At 35.2% G+C, this 19,996-nt stretch overlaps 1 protein-coding gene across 5 annotated transcripts in view; it reads right to left on the reverse strand.

The window, feature by feature from the left end:
- ARK2N (arkadia (RNF111) N-terminal like PKA signaling regulator 2N) overlaps nt 1-19,996 on the reverse strand; it is a 93,329-nt gene that overhangs the window by 31,042 nt on the left and 42,291 nt on the right. For 4 of the 5 annotated variants that reach the window (XM_064577651.1, XM_064577652.1, XM_045886777.3 and 1 more), the window contains one exon: nt 1,762-1,944. The exons of the other annotated variant lie outside the window; for it this stretch is intronic. In XM_064577651.1, the coding sequence (XP_064433721.1) occupies nt 1,762-1,944 (183 nt within the window). The remainder of the gene's footprint in view (nt 1-1,761; nt 1,945-19,996) is intronic. 5 annotated transcript variants of the gene reach the window in all.

Here is a 19,996-nt window from a genome sequence, read left to right on the forward strand (position 1 = left end):
TGCTCGGCGGGAAGCCTGCTTCTCCCTTTCCCACTCCCCCTGCTTGTGTTCCCTCTCTCGCTGTGTCTCTCTCTGTCAAATAAATAAATAAAATCTGAAAGAAAAAAAAAATGTGATGCTATCCCCGATACTGGTAACTTTAAGGATACTTTAAAGCCCACATCTTTGCACTATTAGGTTGAATTGTGTGAAACTGCTGGGTTTGTTACAGGTCAAAAAGTCAAATATTAACAATTCCATATGGCTCAAACGAATATTAAAATTCTCTACATGAAAAGCAAAACAAAAAGTAATCATTCATGTTTTCCCCAAGACTTTACTATACAGTGATCTACATTTAACAGCAAGACTAAGAAACAGGGAAATAAAAGTGAAGTAGAATGGATCACTGGTCAACAGAAGAAAAATGAAGATAAACTATCCAGTGTATAGAACAAGTCATATAACTTAGAAATATATATTGAACAAAATGTGGTCAAACTACTCTCCTTTGATATAAAATATTACTGCTTAATTTTTTAAAGTACTTATACATATTAATAAATCCTTAAAAGATCCTTGTTGGGCAAAGCAAGTATTTATACATACAAAAACTGAAGTCCAGAGGACACTTTGTCCAAGGTCAAACAGGCAGTTAGCAGTCAAAACATATTTAAAGCTAAAGTCAGGTCCTGTTCCAAAATTAGCTATAATAAATTAAGCAGAAACTCAACAAATAAGAGATTTTTATTTTGTTCCAATCAGATTATGGAAGGAAGAATTAAGGGCAATGATCTGTGGAGCGCTGTCTCCTTTTTTATTTCCTAGCAATTTCTATATATATATATATATGTTCTAAACCTATTATTATTTTTGTAAAACCCATAAACATATTTTAGGTAGTGATTAAATTATAAGAGTAGCTCATAAAAGCCAATGCAATTTATAATTTAACTAAGAAGCTATAATCCTTCTGTAACACTAAAGTAGGAAAATACACACTAAAAGCAGTCTCTCAATCCCCTCCCCCTCTCTTTTCAAACTTAAGTACTAGTGCTTTAAGAAAAAGGTTTAAATGAGAAAGAATGTTGAAAAAGTGTTGAGGAACACAATTAAGGAGACTTGGAGGCACTGGGCAATGTTTTCAAAAGCAATGCAATGGTTTTTTTTTTTTTTAGTGAATAAATATCACTCTTCAGAATCATCACAGAGCCCAGATAAATTATGCAAGACAGGGAGAGAGATTTTCCTGAGATACCAGAAGCAGAAACTGAATGAAAAGGGTTGGAAGAGACAACCTGAGAGCTACCGTAGAGGAAGTGACAGGGACAGGCACACCGAGAAGCAGAAGAAACAGTGCAGCCCCGCACAGGAGCAGCCCCCAGGGGCCAGTTTAATAAGCTCCCTCCCCACACTGCAAAGTAAGGTCGCAGTACAGATTAAGTGAGGGAAGCCCCTGGAGAAGAGGAGCGGGGAGGAGTATTAAGGCCATCTGGATGGTTTTTAACGTATGTGAAGTATTTTTAACCCAAGAAATAGGTCTACTGGAATCTACCTATGCCTACCATTATTTCTCATTTTTGCTTCCTTCACATTAGGAAAGATGAACGACATGCTACCCACATCTCCTTTTCAGTTACAAATGGCACCCTGGATAGTCACAGTCATCTAATGCCAGATGTCTAGTTGGCCTGCTCTCATTGGCAGGGTCACTACAAGGAGAACAGCTGCTGGGACACATGCACAGTACACCATGAGAGGGGGGAGGGGAGGGAGACCAACCTGCCTCCGCATTCAGCTCCTCTAGAAGCCCGCTGGTCCTCCAGGTAGCTCCTGTGTCCTGGCCTCCTACAGAATTACTGTGCTCTTGAACTACTGCAGCCGCCAATAAATTGTCCACATTTACCACTTCTGGGTCAGAGCTGGTGTCAGACATATCATAATAAGCTACAACTGGAGGTCCATCTAGGGAGGAAAGAAAATGTATACTTGTATCTAACTTATGGGGTGAAAAATACTTCTGTAACTAAGAGCCCTCCAAATGCCAGTTGCCTTTATCTTATTATTCTATCTGGTCAGAAAAGCTGCACTTTATATACCTAATATTTTGTACATGATGTGAAAGTGGAAAAGATAACTCAAGCTTATAAAGATGAGGGACACATTTGAAAAGTAGAAAAGGAGCATAATTATGAAGAACGGAGGACAACAGTATACTGAACAAAGTTACACTGAGTTCTTGCCATATTTCTAAAAAGCAAAAGATTATGAAAAAGGGGAAGACTCCACAGAGTAAAACTGATTTTTTAAAGGAAAAAAACCGAGGCAAACTATTAAAACTCATTTTATAGTTTTTAAGAGAATGAGTCTAGTTCTTTCTCTTAATAGCTAATACTTAAAAAGTCACTAATAGATTCAGAGAAGAAAATCAAATACGTATTTTCCTATTCTAAAGAACTAAGGCTAACACTAAGAGTTCTACTTGACTATGTCCAGTAAAGCCCTTTACAAATATCAGGGATGTTATATACTTTACAACGTTCTACAAAAAAGAAAATACTCACAAAATCCACCTACAGGATTTTGCTTTGGATGTCTTGTTAGGGAGAAATTTTCTTTTCCCTGAGAAAAACAACCAGCTCATGCTCCAAGGCAACGATATGCAACCTTATGGGTTATTTTAGAGGAAGACATTGAAGTCCTTACTGGAAAATAAGAGATCCCTTCTACCTCCAAATCATCCTAACTAACTGAAAAAGGCAGCAGAGCTCCAGAGTAATTAAACTGCAGTGATTCATGCTAAAATAACTCAATATTCATGCTTGTAGAACAGATACATGCTTTAAAATGCTAATGCTACCCTTTTTCTAATGCAACAGCAAAAAGCAAAAATACAGTTTTCATTCAATTATGAAACACATCCCTTACTACTATCTCCATTTTAGAATAAAGCAGAAATAAAAGAATGCAGTTTCTCCCCAACAGCTATTTATGAGGTGCAGGCAAATTATGTATTTCCATAAAGATTTTTTAAGATCAAGACTGTTTAACATTAAACACGCCTATTTTATGAAACTCTTTGACTATGAATACATATGCCAATGAATCATTAAAATAGAACACAATGAAGGATTAGTTTTAATACAAACATCCATTGTGTAAATTGTCACTGAACAAAAGATGGAACACATTTGGGGTATTTATCCCTTAAAGCAAAGTTCTCAAATCACAGGTTTATGTAGCAACATTTTTAAAATAAAAATGACCAAATAAAAGCAAATGAGTTGTTAAGAGCCACTGTATAAAGAACAGACATGTCACAATATGAAATTCTGACGATCATGACAATTTCAGTTGACTACTTAAAAATAATTTCCAATTCTCCCAAAAGGGTAAATCAAGTTCATAAAATTCAATAGTGTGGCCTCAGTACCAGTTGGTAATGGATTTTAGCTCAAATAGCAAAAATTGGTTCATGTTTGATTTTTTTCTTTTCTAAAAAGGAAAAGAAAGCTCTATCATTTATGGAGTTCTCGTCAGAGTTCAAAATGATTATTATGGAATCAAGATACTGTGTGATGTCCAAATACTTGGGTGCAGAAGATATGAGGGTCAAGTACAATATTGACTATTTGACCAAATGTTCTATTTTTAAAAGGGCTTTAGTTAAGTGTTGCTTTTACAATAAATTAGTAATTTATTTTAAAATTTATACCACTAGTACCATTCACAACCTCTTGCTCACACATCCCCCCGCCCCAACCACCAAATTGAGGCATCAGGTCAACAGTCAAGTCAAAATTGTACCACTCCTACATGTAGAGTCATGCAAAGAGTATAGTTGTATATGTACATGCAGAGTTAACATCACCTACCCATGGCAATAACTTGTCTGAAAGTCTTCATCAGTAGGAAATACAAGCATAAACTTGTTATCTGGCTTCATTCTTGTATCTTCCATTATTTCCAAACAGCACACCTTATAGCTTAGCTTAAATTTAGTATTCATCATAAACAAAGACAGTAATATTTTCATATTTTAATTACACTTAAAAGTTAAATTATCATCAGTGTCATTTCTCAGTTCCAGTGTATCCAAAACAATGACAATACTATTCAAACTTTAATAAAGGAATGGCTGCCTTTTTATCTTTCTTCCAACAAGAAACCACAATTAAGAATCTTGTGTTCTTGAGCGCCTGGGTGGCTCAGTCGGTTAAGCCGCTGCCTTCAGCTCAGGTCATGATCCCGGGGTCCTGGGATCGAGCCCCACATCCGGCTCCCTGCCCAGCGGGGAGCCTGCTTCTCCCTCTCCCTCTGCCTGCCTCTGCGTACTTGTCTCTCTGTCAAATAAATGAATAAAATCTTTAAAAAAAAAAAAAAAGAATCTTGTATTCTAAGGTCATCTTACACTTATCATTAGCAAACCAAGGTTAAATAAGGTATGTTTAAAGCATTCATCATCGGGGCATGGACTTTAACCACTAAGTATTAGCTAACTGATGGTGATAATTTGTGATATTCTTTTAAAAGTGATTCTTGCCACATAGCAGAATTAAGAGACAGGTAAGATCCTGTAGTAATTTTATCTGCCTTTTAAAAGAAAGGGGGGGGCGCCTGGGTGGCTCAATCGTTGGGCATCTGCCTTCGGCTTGGGTCATAATCCCGGGCTCCTGGGCTCCTGGGATCGAGCCCCGCATCGGGCTCCCTACTCAGCAGAGGCCTGCTTCTCCCCCTCCCACTCCTCCTGCTTGTGTTCCCTTTCTCGCTGTGTCTGTCAAATAAATAAATAAAATAAATAAAAGAAAGGGGGCGGAAAAAGCCACTGAGGAGGAGCTAGGAAAATTCAACACATTAATAACAGAAGCAACAACTATGCTTCCAGTTTGACTCTAACAATTCATTACAGGATGGAATAAAGATGGAGATACTGTCCTCCCTCCCAACTTGATTATTCCTCTACGCTGCTAAAACAAATGCAATGCTACTAAGATTTTCACTTTCAAAAACACCAAAATAGTCCCTTTAAGTAGTTATACATGGAAACATTTCCAATTTAAAATTTAATCATTAATGTAAGCACATCCCATGTTACAATATTTAAGGATTAGCCAAACTGCACAATCTCCCATCTGCTAACCTTGAAGTCTGTCACAATCTTAAAACACAAATTTATAATAATGAACTTACTAGTTCTTCTATAATCATTAAAAGCATATCTCAAAAAGGTATATTTAACACAATTAGCTAATAACTATTTCGTCTGTGGTTAATCAAAGTGCTGTTTCTCCTCCTGATTGAAATATCTTGAAATTTTTACTGGTCGTTATGATTATAAGGCAAGAAAAATTAAAAGTCAAGCAATCCACTGCCTTAAGAACATCAATTAGTCCATTTTATGCTAGAAATAGGTTTGGACCCTCTCACTGACCTCCTAGCCTATAAACACTGTTTTAACTTTGCAAATAATAAAATACAGATGTGTCTGTCATCATATACACCTGATATAGTGAAGTTTACACTTTTATGGACCTTAAACCTTCTGTACTGTTGTCATCGTGTGTTTAATTTTATGAATTCGTTTTCTCAATCAAATATGTTCTTTTTAAAAAATACGTTCTTTTAAACCTCATTGAAAGAATCTGAATCAAAAATAAGGAGGCAGAACAAAACCAACATCCTTTACTATGTTTATCCCTGACAAACCCCTTTTCAAATTTGATAACCAAAAGCACAGAATTTTAAAATTATGTAAGGTAATACATAATTAACCATTCTTGTTTTACAGATGAAAGATTTAAGTCCTACTTAGGTGGAAGCAGAATCAATTACATTACAGTTGTTCAGTGTTGAGGGAACTGGGAATATACAGGCAACTGACAGCAGCATAGGAAACACATAGATCTTTGGCAGCAAACATAATAGGTTAAAAGTCCTGCCTACTACTACTTAGCTGTAAGACTGTTTCTTCACAAGGTTATGGCAAGAGTTAAAGATGACATAACAGCACAATACTGGTCCACTGCCCCATCCTTCCATTATAATTAGCACCTGCCCTACTTTATTATTTGGCTGCTTTTCTTTACATGCAAATTCTGCCCTACAGAGCCTGCAAGCAAGCAGCTTTGAGAAAACATCACTGTCTGGATTGGTGCCTCATACTGGTCAAAAGATTAACCCAACTTGTGAAGTAAATGCTCTGCTAGGATTACTGAGATCACCACAAATGGGGCTTTTGTACTTTTATTTTTGTCTTAAGTGTCATATCAGTTTGGGTGTATTTATATAAAAGTGTTTCAAAGACAAATAGAGAACATTTTTGGATTATTTCATATTTTGCACCATCCTTGCCTATAGAGCCCTCCCACTAAAACAAGGGTTGTCAGTCTCCCAGTATGAAGTCTGATTAGATCTAGGAGACAGGAACTCCTCTTGTATCCCAGACATCCTAGAAATGCCACTTCTCTTTCTCTATTGGTCAAGTCTTAGGCCCAAGGAAAAGTGGGGCAATGGCCCAACAGATGCTTTGCCCCTTCAACTCCCATTCCTATGACTATAGTAATATACAGTAAAGCCCAGAGAAAATTCCTTCTGTTGTCCCTATTACAGCCAATCTCCTGAACCCCTCATGAGGAGAGGAAAAATCTATCTTGTTACTGCCAAATGATCCCATACAAGCTCTACTGCCACAGTCATTAGAGGGCCTAGGCCCAGTGCCATTACCTACAACATTAAGACAGTGATGGAAATCACACTTGACCTCAAACCAGATAGATTCAAAAACAGTTACACCTGAAAGAAGGGTTCTTAGAAATTACCTACCCAAGGGGTCTAAGAAGGGAGAGTATGTGTGTTTAGTGGCCAGGTGAGAGAATGAGGTGTGGGGGAATAAGGGTGTGCTTATGAGGAATCGAGGGAAAGGGCAAACCTCAAGAAGGAAATTTGCATGTTAGCAGAAGCTACTCAAGAAAAAAGCCTTTTTCATTACATACCAAAATACTTACCAAAGTGAAAATTTATATTTGCAAATGAGAAAAAATACGTGAGAATACTTATGCTATATTTTTATTACCATCAAAGTGTGTGTATGTATATATACACACACAAAGAACAATTTGAAGAAACAGAAAGCAGTCGTTTTCAAAGCAGCTCTTGGAAAAGACGAATAATTACATCTACCAGAAGAAAACAAAAACCTATATAGAAAAGTGCCATCTCTAGAAAAACAGCTTTAAATACCAAAAACTGTGTGTGTATATTTTCTGCAGAATAATACCAAAAGCTATTTCGGTGAAAAGAAAAATGTCTGAGAAAACAGGGCTAAATGGAAATGAAATGCGCAATATGCACTGAAAATTTATGTTTAGGCAGTAAGTCATTTCTATTTTTTAATTAAATTTGTACTTGTTTTTTTAAGTAATCTCTACACCCAAAGTGGGGCTCGAACTCACAACCCCAAGATCAAGAGTAGCATGTTCCACCAATGGAGCCAGCCAGGCACCTGGCATTAAGTCATTTTCAAAATAAAACTGAATCAATGTCTATTTTGTACTTTTTCCATTATACTCATCTCAATTATTCAAATTTTTGAGATTATAAAGTTTGCAAGGTGGGAATAAAGTTTTAAGCATTACATCTATCCTTATATCATACTGGTAAACGACAGGTCATTTTGTCCACCCAGAAAAGTTACCTATGATACTGATTAAGAGTTAATTTTGACAAGATCAAAGAGGTAAACGCAAATATTTAAGATTATCAGAGTTGTTAGAAAGTTGATCACAAGAAAGAAAATTTTTATTTTAACATTTCATCACTAACTATAAAGCTGGGAAAATTGGGAGGTTATTCATGAGGTAACTTGGGTAATATATATCTGGATGTTCAAAAAAAACCCCTAAAAATATAGAAAACAGGGCACCTGAAGAGGTCACCATCTTTCAGTTTTTCTTCCTTTTTCAGAAACAAACTCACAACCTACTGCTTTAGTATTCAAATCTATAGAGAACTAAAATAGCTGTACTACATACAGGAAGGACATTAAAATTAGGTATGATTTTAGCCACATCTCCATGCCTATGCTCCCTCCTAAAGATACCTCCATTCCTTTCTGATTACTCCTTGTAGTCTAAATTCTGCTATTTTCCAAATATTCCTCAATTTTTAAGAGGATAACTTACTAGGACATATAAAGGAAAAGAATCTCAACTTTTGTATTAACATTGGTATTTGTTATTACCTTTCTCAATACACCAATTACAAAAAAACCTGAAAATTATCTCAAAAACATCATGTAGGGGCGCCTGGGTGGCTCAGTCATTAAGCATCTGCCTTTGGCTCAAGTCATGATCCCAGGGTCCTGAGATTGAGCCCCACACTGGGCTCCCTGCTCCACGGGAAGCCTGCTTCTCCCTCTCCCACTCCCTCTGCTTGTGTTCCCTCTCTCGCTGTGTCTCTGTCAAATAAATAAATAAAATCTTTAAAAAAAAATCATGTAAAACCTATTATTAATTATTCTAACTACAAACTAATACCATCATTTCATTATGGAAAAGCAAGCTTCTTGAATCCCAAACACCTAATGTGAATTAACTGGTAGAGAATCACTAATATAACCAATGCTGTCCTCAAGAGAGTAACAAGAAACATTTCTTTTTTAAAACTTTTATTTATCTAGATTAGTTATTACACTTCAAATGCAGTTAGGTAAAAGATATAAAGAAAATGCAATAAAATAAAATCAGTTATTTGATAACATTCTCCCCAAATCTTAAAGTTGTAAGATTTCATTACCAAAGAATATACTTCCTTATAGATTATTATTCCTTCACTTTTTAGGATGTCTTCTATTTTATGTTGTGGTAAATTTAATATAAGGTAAGATTTATTCAATGCTAGTAAACTAGTAGTTTGTTTTCGATCCCCACTAACTTTCCTAAAAGTCAGAGAAATTAAAAACAAAAATCAAGAAAAAAATGAGAAGTATAGAAACTCAGAAGTTATTCATGTTGTGTATAATTTGTTCTAGTCAAATTAAGAAGACAAGTTTCTTACTGTACAATGATTATGGACACATGCCATTCTTAGAAAGGATTTTGAGATGAATTTTTCTTCAAGAACAATTTTTACTGAACAGTAAAAAAATTTCAAGTTTAATAAATTTGCTGAAACGGTTTTGATGCTGTATTTTCTAAATGTGACATTCCACAAAATCTTTTTCATTGTCACCATCACTGTATCATTTAAATAATTCAAACAGGAGAGAGGGAAATCAATATAAATTAAATAAAACGTAACAGGTACAACTACTTTAAAAGGTCACCATCTTTAAAACAGCTTGCCTATAATCTGTTATTCTAAACAAATGACAGCAAGAAACCTATTTGCCATCTTTCCTATGACTTCCATGTAGCTGTACCATTAGGCAAATTCAGCTATACATTAAAAATGAAAATTATCAGTAGTATCAACTTGGGTGCTTTATTTGCTCAACAAAAAGATTCACTACAGCATCTCTTTTATTAACAAGCAGATTTAATACATTTATAATTATTTCATTTCTAATATTCTGACTTGCATACAAATTTTAAGTAATAAATCTTAGGTAAATTGAGATATACCTAGACCCAGAGATCTGGATCTCTGCTGTTAAATCTGTAACAGTAGAGAATGACAAAAGCAATGAAGCAAAATTATTTTTTTACTCAGTCTGCTAGTGAAATAAACAAGAGATCAAAAACCTTTACTCGCCAGAAAAAGAAAATCCATAAAGTAATTTTCTCCAATTTAATCACCCTAACTAGGCTTATATGTGGGCAACTCTTTTTCTTACATACATGTAGGAAGCAATGAATGGATGTTAATGATGTGAATCCATTAAAATCCCTGTAAGACTATTACATAGTTATCTGTCTCCAACAACGTTAATAAAACGTTAATAAAAATACAGAAATTATTTCAGAATTCTGAATGGGCACATGTGTACACACGCACGCGCAGACACACACATCCTTGAGATGAGGCTCATTCCTCTTACTTGGTAATAAGAAAACAGGCTTTTTCTTTTGCAGTCCCAAAATGACAGACTCCTTTACTTCTAAGTTAAAATAACACTTCATGCAAAACATTAAATCTTAAGATTTTAATTTCACTGTGTTGTGTTCTAAATTAAAATTTTATTTGGGCTTTTATTTCACTCATTTTTAATAATGTGCACAAAATACACATCAATACAATTAAGAGAGTTATTATCTAACAAGTGGCTCGAATAACCAGATCATTCTAATCTGCTGTTTAAATGCTCTTAAAATTATTAAAAATCTAATGTTTTAGAACACTGAGTTAGTACAACTTAGGCAGGAAGTAGTCTGTTGACAGAGTACCCGAAAGCACATTTACCTTTAGTGAGGGGATAATGCCCCTTTTTAAAAATCATCACCTAATTCCATATGTACATATTAGAGAAATGACATGCTCAAATATGGGACTTTATTCTTAAATAAAAAGCATTTCAACCATGTCTAGATTAATGTTTTAGGTTGAAAGAAGTTTCTTCTCAGCATTAGCCCTTTATATACTACAAAAAGGTCCAAATAGGATACATTTTTTACCCTTTGTAAAATTCTAGGAAAATTAAGGGAATTCAAGAGAAATTAGGGAAGACCACTAGGCACTTCTAAAACAATACCTACATTAAAACGCCACACATGATCCAAAAGTCATTCCCACTTCTTAGCTGTAGTCCTTTTAAGTACAACAGTCCCCTTTAGCCGTGGTTTCACTTCCATGGTCTCAGTTACATCAGTCAACAGCAGTCTGGAAGCAGATGATCCTCCTTCTGACAAATGGTCAGAAGGTCAACAGTAGCCTAACACTATGTCACAGCGCTTGTGTCATTCACCTCACTTCCTCTCATCACGTACCCATTTTATCACCTCACATCATCACAAGAAGGGTGAGTACTATGAGAGATTTTGAGACTACAATCACATAACTTTTATTACAATATATTGTTGTAACTGTTCTATTTTATTATTGTTGTTAATCTCGTACTGTGCCTAGTTTATAAATTAAACTTTACCACAGGTATGTTTGTATAGGAAAAAACAGTATATGTAGAGTTCGGTACTGTCCGTGGTTTCAGGCATCCACGTGGGTCTTGGAACATAATCCCCCCATGAGGGGGTATAATCTCAGGGATACAGACTTTGCCTCACTAAAGGAGAATTCACTAATCCACAACAGCAGTCATATAAAAATAAGTATTAAAACTACTTCAATACTTGATACTTCTTTAAATATACATAATATAAAGACAAACTTTTTTGAAAGAGAAATTTTTAAATTGTGCAATCTGGACAAGGTGTAATCATTTTAAAGCACAACTCATATAAAAACTTACTGTTTTTCAAAACAATATTCCCTAAGACAGCAACACATTTTCAAGGCACTGTGAGAAACTGAAAATCAGGATAAAATTTGCATGTATGTTTCTGCTACAAAATTATTCTTCAGGTTAAACACTCCAAACCACAAAGTGTCCAATTTTACTTTAGAATAAATTTTAGGGCGCCTGGGTGGCTCAGTTGGTTAAGCGACTGCCTTCGGCTCAGGTCATGATCCTGGAGTCCCTGGATCGAGTCCCACATCGGGCTTCCTGCTCGGCAGGGAGTCTGCTTCTCCCTTTGACCCTCCCCTCTCTCACGTGCTCTCTCTCTCATTCTCTCTCTTTCAAATAAATAAATAAAAATCTTTAAAAAAAAAAAATTAGAATAAATTTTAATATGTTGGAATATATTCTATGAATGAAATCAATATATTTTGGTGGTCCTTTTCTTTCTACCAAAACCTCTTTCACCTCTTTATCCAAAATTATGTAGAAAGACTTGCCAAAATTATTGTTTAACACCTTCCCAAATATCCTAAATGTCATTCCTACCTAGAATATCAATTATTAAAACTTATGTCTGGTAATTCAATTTCATTGAAATTTTGTCATTTTTTCTCTTAAATGCAAAAAATGTATCTGTAGACTTTTTGCTCAATTATCTAATAACAAAAACTAGAATATATCCAATCAATACTAGGAATAATTTGTGTTATTCTTAAAAGATGAATTCATATTTTCTATTTTAAAAATAAAAAACAGTACATGCTTAATATATCAAATATTAAATCATGAAACAAAAAAGAAACCTGCTAAGTGCTTAAAGCAGTTTATATATGCATAGAAAAGTAGTCACGTTAACATGCTGAAATTAACTTTTTTATTTAAGTAGGCTCCATGCCCAATGTGGGGTTTGAACTCGTGACTCTGAGATCAAAAGTTGCATGCTCTACCAACAGAGCCAGCTAGGCACCCCCCTAAATTAACTTTGTTTTTGAAGATTTTATTTATTTGACAGAGAAAGACACAGCGAGAGAGGGAACACAAGCAGGGGGAGTGGGAGAGGGAGAAGCAGGCTTCCCGCTGAGCAGGGAGCCCGATGTGGGCCTTGATCCCAGGACCCTGGGATCATGACCTGAGCCGAAGGCAGATGCTTAACGACTGAGCCACCCAGGAGCCCTAAATTAACATTTTTTTATGCCTAAAAGTCCATGTCTAGAAAAATCTGTGATCTCAGTAAGAAACTGAAGACAGAACAAACTTCCCTGAAAATATCTCAAATTCAAGCAAAGATTACAGATTAGTTAAAATCTAGTCAGTCATCCCAAACCAGTATGTTCTTCCTGTTGATATAAAACTTAATCTAAAAAAAAGAAAAATACTGGCTTAAGTCATTTACAAATGTTGCACTATCATTTCAAAGAAAAATACATCAGTTATAATAAACTCCTATATAGTTTATGGTGAAAATTCATACTAACGTTATGTAAGAGCTTAACTGATGTTAAGAAATTTATTGCAAGTTGTACTGGTGTTCAAACCTTACCCCTATTTGTCAAATATCAAGTTTAGGAAATCTGACAAGTCATTACACAATAGAGAAGAGACTTCTAGTCTTTTTCACCAATTCCTACCATACATTCTTCAGAGAGAACGGAGCACATTAACAAGCCTCCCCCAAAGTTAACTCCCAATTCTCATCCATCAGTTTCTAAAAAGAAAAAAAAAAAAAATCACACAGTTTATTTTTCAAATAATAAAAACTAGAAAAGAAAAAAAGCTGACTCGTTCTATTACAGTTAATTTAGAAGCTGCAAATATTTGGATAAAGAACAAAATAGAAAATGTACTGACAATTTTCTGAGTAAAGTTACTGATAAATTATTAAAATAAAGGTCTTCACTGTTATATAAACTACCCATCCTTCCTCTTATAAAACAGAGAATTAGTTTTCCCAAAGTTGCAACTTCATTAAATATTAAAATAATTAACCTTTTTCATATTGAGAAGTTACAAGTTATAAATTTGAAGGGAAAGACTAATAAATTTTTATTGTAAGTAAATCCAGTATAAAGCAAAATTTTAAACAAAAAAAGTGTTAGCAAAGTTACATATTCCTACTAAAAAATTTCATCCTAATTCAGCGGTTTCTCACAATACTCTTACCAACCCAGAAAAGATAAAATACCAATATTTCCCAATCCCAGGCTGCACACAGAAACAGCTATCATGTTGCAAGACTTTCAATCCTGTGATATCTTCCCCCCTTTGACATACTCTATGGGCCCTTTAACATGCCAAAGGGCTGTTTATTTTCTCTCCGGGGATAAAAAACAAAATTAAATTGGTAGTACATTAGCTAATACACTTAGTCACTAGTAACTTAAAAACCCATTCAATACACATGCTTAATAGAGTGACAACTTCATCTGTTTCCTCTAGAAGTACCCTTTACATCAGGGTACCAGACAATTTCACTGAATGATGTCTGCCAGGTTACTGCCTCAGGCACTGAGCTTTAAGTTAATGCTCAAGATAAAAATTCATCTATGTTGCAATGAAAAATTCTCATGCATATACTCAAACTCCGTTCTATTCTGCTTTCTCTACAATATCTTACATAGTAGGTAGAGTATACATTTCCTCAAAAGTTAATTCATTCTTCCTGCATACAAATGTTATTGAAAGTTATAATTCATTAAAGACTAACAACAAATGCATTCATTAAATGACATACGTTAGAATGATATAAAAATGTTCATGCAGTACATTCATCATTTGTGATCTTCAGAGTGGGATTAATTACATGATTCTCTCCTTTGGAAACAGAAGGGAGTCAACAGTGTTTGTAGAGAATAAATGCTAAGAGATTCTCAAGGAATTAATCACTTACCTATTTGGATTCACTTAACATTCCCTATCTTATATCTTATTTATATTTTTGGCATGAAAAAAGCATAAAGATGAGGATCGCTCCTATTATCATCTAAATATGGTTCCATGTTCCAACCATATGTAACGAAACACAAGCTAAAATTTATCCAACTCTGTTTTAAATATCTAATTTTTAAAAGAAACTGTTTACTATTATAATTTTTACACCATCAAAAGAAACTTATAATAGGCAAAACCATATTCCTTCTTACACAAGCCAAAATCCAGATAGTAAACACAATTGACTTTGTGACAGATTCAAAGGTTGTTCTGTAATATTCCCATTTTTGGCAAAGTTAAATGGAAAACTGTTGTAAGTCTCTGGGAATTCTACTGTACTGTCAACATTTCGACAAGTCACACAAGAACCAAAGGGCTGCTGTGGTAGTTCTTGGAAATCAGGCATCTGCATGTAAGCACCTGACTGGGTGAGAGGGGAAATTCTTTGGCCAACTAGTTGCATTTTAAGTTCCCTGGGTTCCATAGCTGCTTGTTCTCTTCGCCAGTGTCAAGGTGAGTTAGCTTTTCCATCCACACGTGAAACTTCTCCTCTGTCTGCCTCTGCATCTCGGAAAAACAGCTCATGGCCTCCTCCAGGGCACTGCCTATGCAGTTCCTATCATACACAGCACCCCTGTCAAGTAATCCTGGAATTTCCCTGGGCGTTCCTTCAGATCCCCCAGCACGACTGAAGTCAGCTTTAAAGACATTGAGGCCATTTGATAAAACATCATTAATTCAGAAAATATTTTTTATTATGACATGCTTAATTAGGAAAATGGCTTAAGCATTACTAAAAAGAGCCATATAAAGCACTGATAAGCAAGCACTTAAATTAACAAAAGTAATTCCAAGAAAAATTAAATAACACACTACCATTTTTCACAGCTTCAATATTATTTGCCTGGCAACTTGTATTCTGTTACTAATTATGAATCTGTAAGAGTGGTTTTTAACCTTTGCTGAACATAAAAACTTGGAGTGGTTTAACAAATATCAAAATCTAGGGCTCCTAGGCACTGAAGGTTTGTTTTATTTTGTTTTAAGCTCCCCAGGTGATTTACTTGGTTGAGAACCATTGTATCCCTGAATATTTTCACTGTTTTGACTTTGAAATTCTAAAAGCTGTTTTCACAGCTGACCCATAATAAATCAATTAATTCTCAACTTACTGATTCTTATCAAATGCTCTTATAATTAAGTTTAAAAATATTCCTTATGGGAAACTTCATAAAAGATATATACAATCCACGTATATGCCTCTGGGTCAGCTTTTTACAAACCGTGGTCTATGCAAGTGCTAAAAGGTATGCTTTAAAAAAAAAAAGGTTTCGTGGTTAAGTTTAGGATATGCTACAAATCATATCCTCCCCCTCTGCAGAGCACATTAACGGCTCTGAGTTGTCCTGCAGTAAAGAAACCTGTTTCGACATGGTCCAGCACTTTCCAAATGTGTGAACAAGTACAGCTATTAATATCCAGTAGGAAGTCACCTCATGGGATTCCAGTTTAGGATATGTTCCTCTACATATACTGTTTTATCCTTGAATTAGGTAAGATTATCTTTGGTTTGGATTGGATTGGGTCTCCAAAAAAACTAATTATGCCGACCTCTTTTCTTTAGGGAGCTATTAAAAAATGTTACCTCGTCAGACCACTCTTGACTACAGTACTATCTAAAATAGCTTTCCTACCTGTCAATCTTTATCTCTTATATCCTGCTTTATTATTATCCATAGTGTATATTTAATGAATTCATTTATAATCCATCTCCCCAAAAAAAGATTTTCTATGACTTAATATGTCATTCACTGCTGCACTCACATGCTGCATATATTTGCTGAATAAATGAATGATGGAAATCAATCTTGGCCTTAACCCTTCTACCTATCCCAAGAAGTCTTATAAAGAACAGCCCTATGAAATGCTCTATTGTATTTATTCCAGGGTATTTCTGAAAATACGGTTTACTTTATCTCATAGTGGCTTTATATGAAGCTGCAAAAGAAAAATTTCCCAGGTCTCAGTATTAAGAATAGCAATGTTTCTCCTAGATAATGAGAATTGTTTAATCAGTCACGCCACCTCTTTTCAATGCCTAAACGGCTATGGGACAAATTTTTGGCCCAATTCTACTTAGCAAATAAAAACCTCATGGAGTTTATTATTCTCTAAGTTCATATTTTTCCTTTTCCCCTGACTACTCCATCCCTTGTCCTCATGTTTAAAAAAAAATCTTGTTTATACAAAAATTTTCTCAAGAAAAACAAACCTTTCCCCAAAATTTGTGTTTGGCTTATGGAAACAGTAAATGAAATTTAAAGAATATTAAACTTTCTTTAAGCAGTTTATCCCCATTACAAGTGCTGGATAAACTTAAGTGTATAGGACAGGAAATTAAGATGGCTACTTTGATCTATTTCAGATTCTGGTGCTGTTTATTTTTCAGCAAACACTGAAAAATGGCTGAATTCAGAAAATGGTATAAGAATACTTACGTTAGGGATACTGAGATAAGTTGCAGCCTCATAGAAATGACTACCAGCAATAAACACTGATAAACAAGACATTTTAAAGTATTAAAATCAAGATCAATTAACTATACATTTGTCAAGACCCACAGAATGTATAACACCAAGAATGAACCCTAATGTAACTATGGACTCTGAGTGATAATGTCAATGTAGGTTCATCACTGTCTCTGGTGGGCGGTGCTAACAGTGGGGGGGTCTGTACGTATGTGGGAGCAGGGAATATATGGGAAGTATCTGTCTTCTGCTCAATTTTGCTATAAACCTAAAACTGCTCTAAAAAATAAAGTTTATACAGAAAAAAAAACAAAAAACAGGGACCATATTCTCACCTTAAACACACATATGTCCTTTTATTAATATTAAGATATATCCTACTTTGAGAAAAAGACTTATTGAAAGCAAAGCTTACACTTTTGCATATACACAAAGTTAATATAGGCACTCAACTTTAGGAAGTTAGGAAAAGCAGGCCAAAAAAGTAATACCTTAGTGCTTTAACATAAGAGATTGCCAAAAGATACCCACCAGTAAGATTGCAAAGCTTCCAAATTTAAGGTAACATTATCCAGACATTGTACCATAGAGAAAACCACATTTAAACAATGCATGCTTTCAAAATAATCACTTAAGTGGAGAAAAAGAAAAAAAATGCTTATGCTTGTTAATTAATACAAAACTGTGCTGTGGTTTTTATAACTAATACGATTTTTAAAAACTAGACTCTATTGTTCATAACCTGATACCCATTAGCAGTAACAAAACTGAGTCAGACTACCAGTTTCACAATGATTTTTAGCTATGGGAGACTTAACATCACCACTTAACTGAATAGTTGCTCTCAGCCCTGGCTGCTCACTGTAATCACCTAAGGAGGTTTAAAATACGCATGATCTCACGTGTAGGTAAAATCTAAAATAACCAAACTCATAAACAGAGTAGATTGTGGCTGAATGGGGAGATGGGTGAAAGTGATCAAAGGGTATAAACTTCCAGTTATAAGATGAATAAGTTCTCAGATGTAATGTACAGCATGGTTGTACACACATGTTGTGTACACACAACATGTACACACAGTTAACAATGTGTTGTATATTTGAAAGTTGCTGAGAGCAAATCTTTTTTTTTTTTTTTTAAAGATTTTATTTATTTTTTCATTAGAGACAGAGAGAGAGAGAGAGGCAGAGGGAGAAGCAGGCTCCCAAGGAGCAGGGAGCCCAATGCGGGACTCGATCCCAGGACCCTGAGATCATGACCTGAGCCGAAGGCAGACACCCAACGACTGAGCCACCCAGGCGCCCGCTGAGAGCAAATCTTAAAAGTTCTCAACACATATTATAACTATGTGAAGTGATAGACTTGTTAACTAAACCTACTGTAGTAATCATTTTGCAGTATATACATACATCAAATCATCACATTGTACACCTTCAACTTACATGATGTTATATGTCAACTGTATCTCAAAAAAGCTTGGAAAAAATGCTGATGCCTTGGGTGAAACCCAGAGATTCTGATTTAACTGGTCTGGCGTGGGGCCTGGGCATCGTTAGTTTTAGATGCTCCCAAGTGATTCTAACCTAGAGTGAGACTGAAAACTGCACGGATTTTACCTGCCTTGTTTGCTTTTACTAAGCTGAAAATAGGCAGTTTTCACCTGATTACTATGTCTCAGTGTATTTGTTATCAATGTATTTAATGAGTCTCCTAAATAGCCACCAAAATACAGTAAGATTATAAGAGGTTTAAAATGGGAAGATGGAGCTTGTAGCCACTCATATTCAATCTAGGAAAAAATTTATAGGACTGCTGATGTGGGTTTGGGGTCTCCTCCCATGAGTTCCCACTGCTTAATATAAAAATTTTTCAAGTAATTCAATCCTCAACAGGCTAAGAACCCTCACAAATCAGTAAGAAAAACAAATGTGGCAGGAGGAAAATGTGCAAAGAATATGAACAGAATGTTTACCAAAATAACAAATGGCCAAACATGACCTTTCAGCTTCACTAGTGATCAAAGAAATGGAAATTAACACTAAGATACAATTCTTCCATCAAATCAGCAAGAGTTTTTTTTTTTAAAGATTTTATTTATTTGACAGAAAGCGACAAAGCTAGAGAGGGAACACAAGCAGGGGGAGTGGGAGAGGGAGAAGCAGACTCCCAACTGAGCCCAATGTGGGGCTCGATCCCAGGACCCTGGGATTATGACCTGAGCCGAAGGCAGACGCTTAACAACTGAGCCACCCAGGCGCCCCTCAGCAGGAGTTTTTAAAAATATAAATATTCAATAGAAAGAACATAATGCAACGAATACACAAACCCCTGGATGCAATAAACTTAATATATTTTAAAAAACAGTTTGACAGTATGTGTCAAGTGTCTTAAAGTATTCATAGCCTTTTCTCATACTAGCAAAAACCAAAAACAGCCCAAAGGCCAAACATTGGGGAATTTATCTTATAGTTAGCTAAATAATTCAAAATCCATACATTTTAGGGAGAATATTGTGTTTAATTAAAATGTTCAAAACGCAATGTTAAGAGGGAAACGAAGATAGAAGTATACATAGGGTGATAAATTTTGTTACGTATTATGAAAGGCAACATACTCAAATGTTAACAAAAGCAGGATTGTAAATGATTTTAATCTTTTACTTCTCATTTTTCTATTTTCAAAATTTTCTACAAAGCATTTACTACTTAAAAAATTCTTTTTTATTTTTAAACAAGAATTAATTGATGAATAGTAAGTCTCTGCCTCAGAAACACTGTGAGGTAAGATAATAGCTTATCAGGGTGCCTTACAGCGCGTAAGTGTGTATGGTGAGTAAGGGGTACTGAGATCCTGGCTTCAGTGGGGCTGGACCTGGCCACATGGACTGAGAATTAGGTGATCTTAGACAGCTGTCCTCAACAGCCTCCTTGACATTCTCTGAAACAGATATTTTCTAAATGCAAAATTAGATTTTCTGAATGCAAACCCACCAAGAAAACTGACCCTTACCTATGACGGTGGATACTCTTTTTGGAACCTCAGTCTGAAGAGGCATTTATATGGTGGACTATTAAACCACACAAAAGCAGGTCATTATAGCCAAGACAAGATGAAGCCACCCTGAGGTTTACTCTATGCTAAAAACAACAGGTATGGGCCCCTGGGTGAA

This window comes from Mirounga angustirostris, unplaced genomic scaffold (genome assembly GCF_029215605.1).
Source record: "Mirounga angustirostris isolate CCGP_5_RB_7025 unplaced genomic scaffold, mMirAng1.0.hap1 SCAF_14, whole genome shotgun sequence".
Taxonomy (NCBI): domain Eukaryota; kingdom Metazoa; phylum Chordata; class Mammalia; order Carnivora; family Phocidae; genus Mirounga; species Mirounga angustirostris.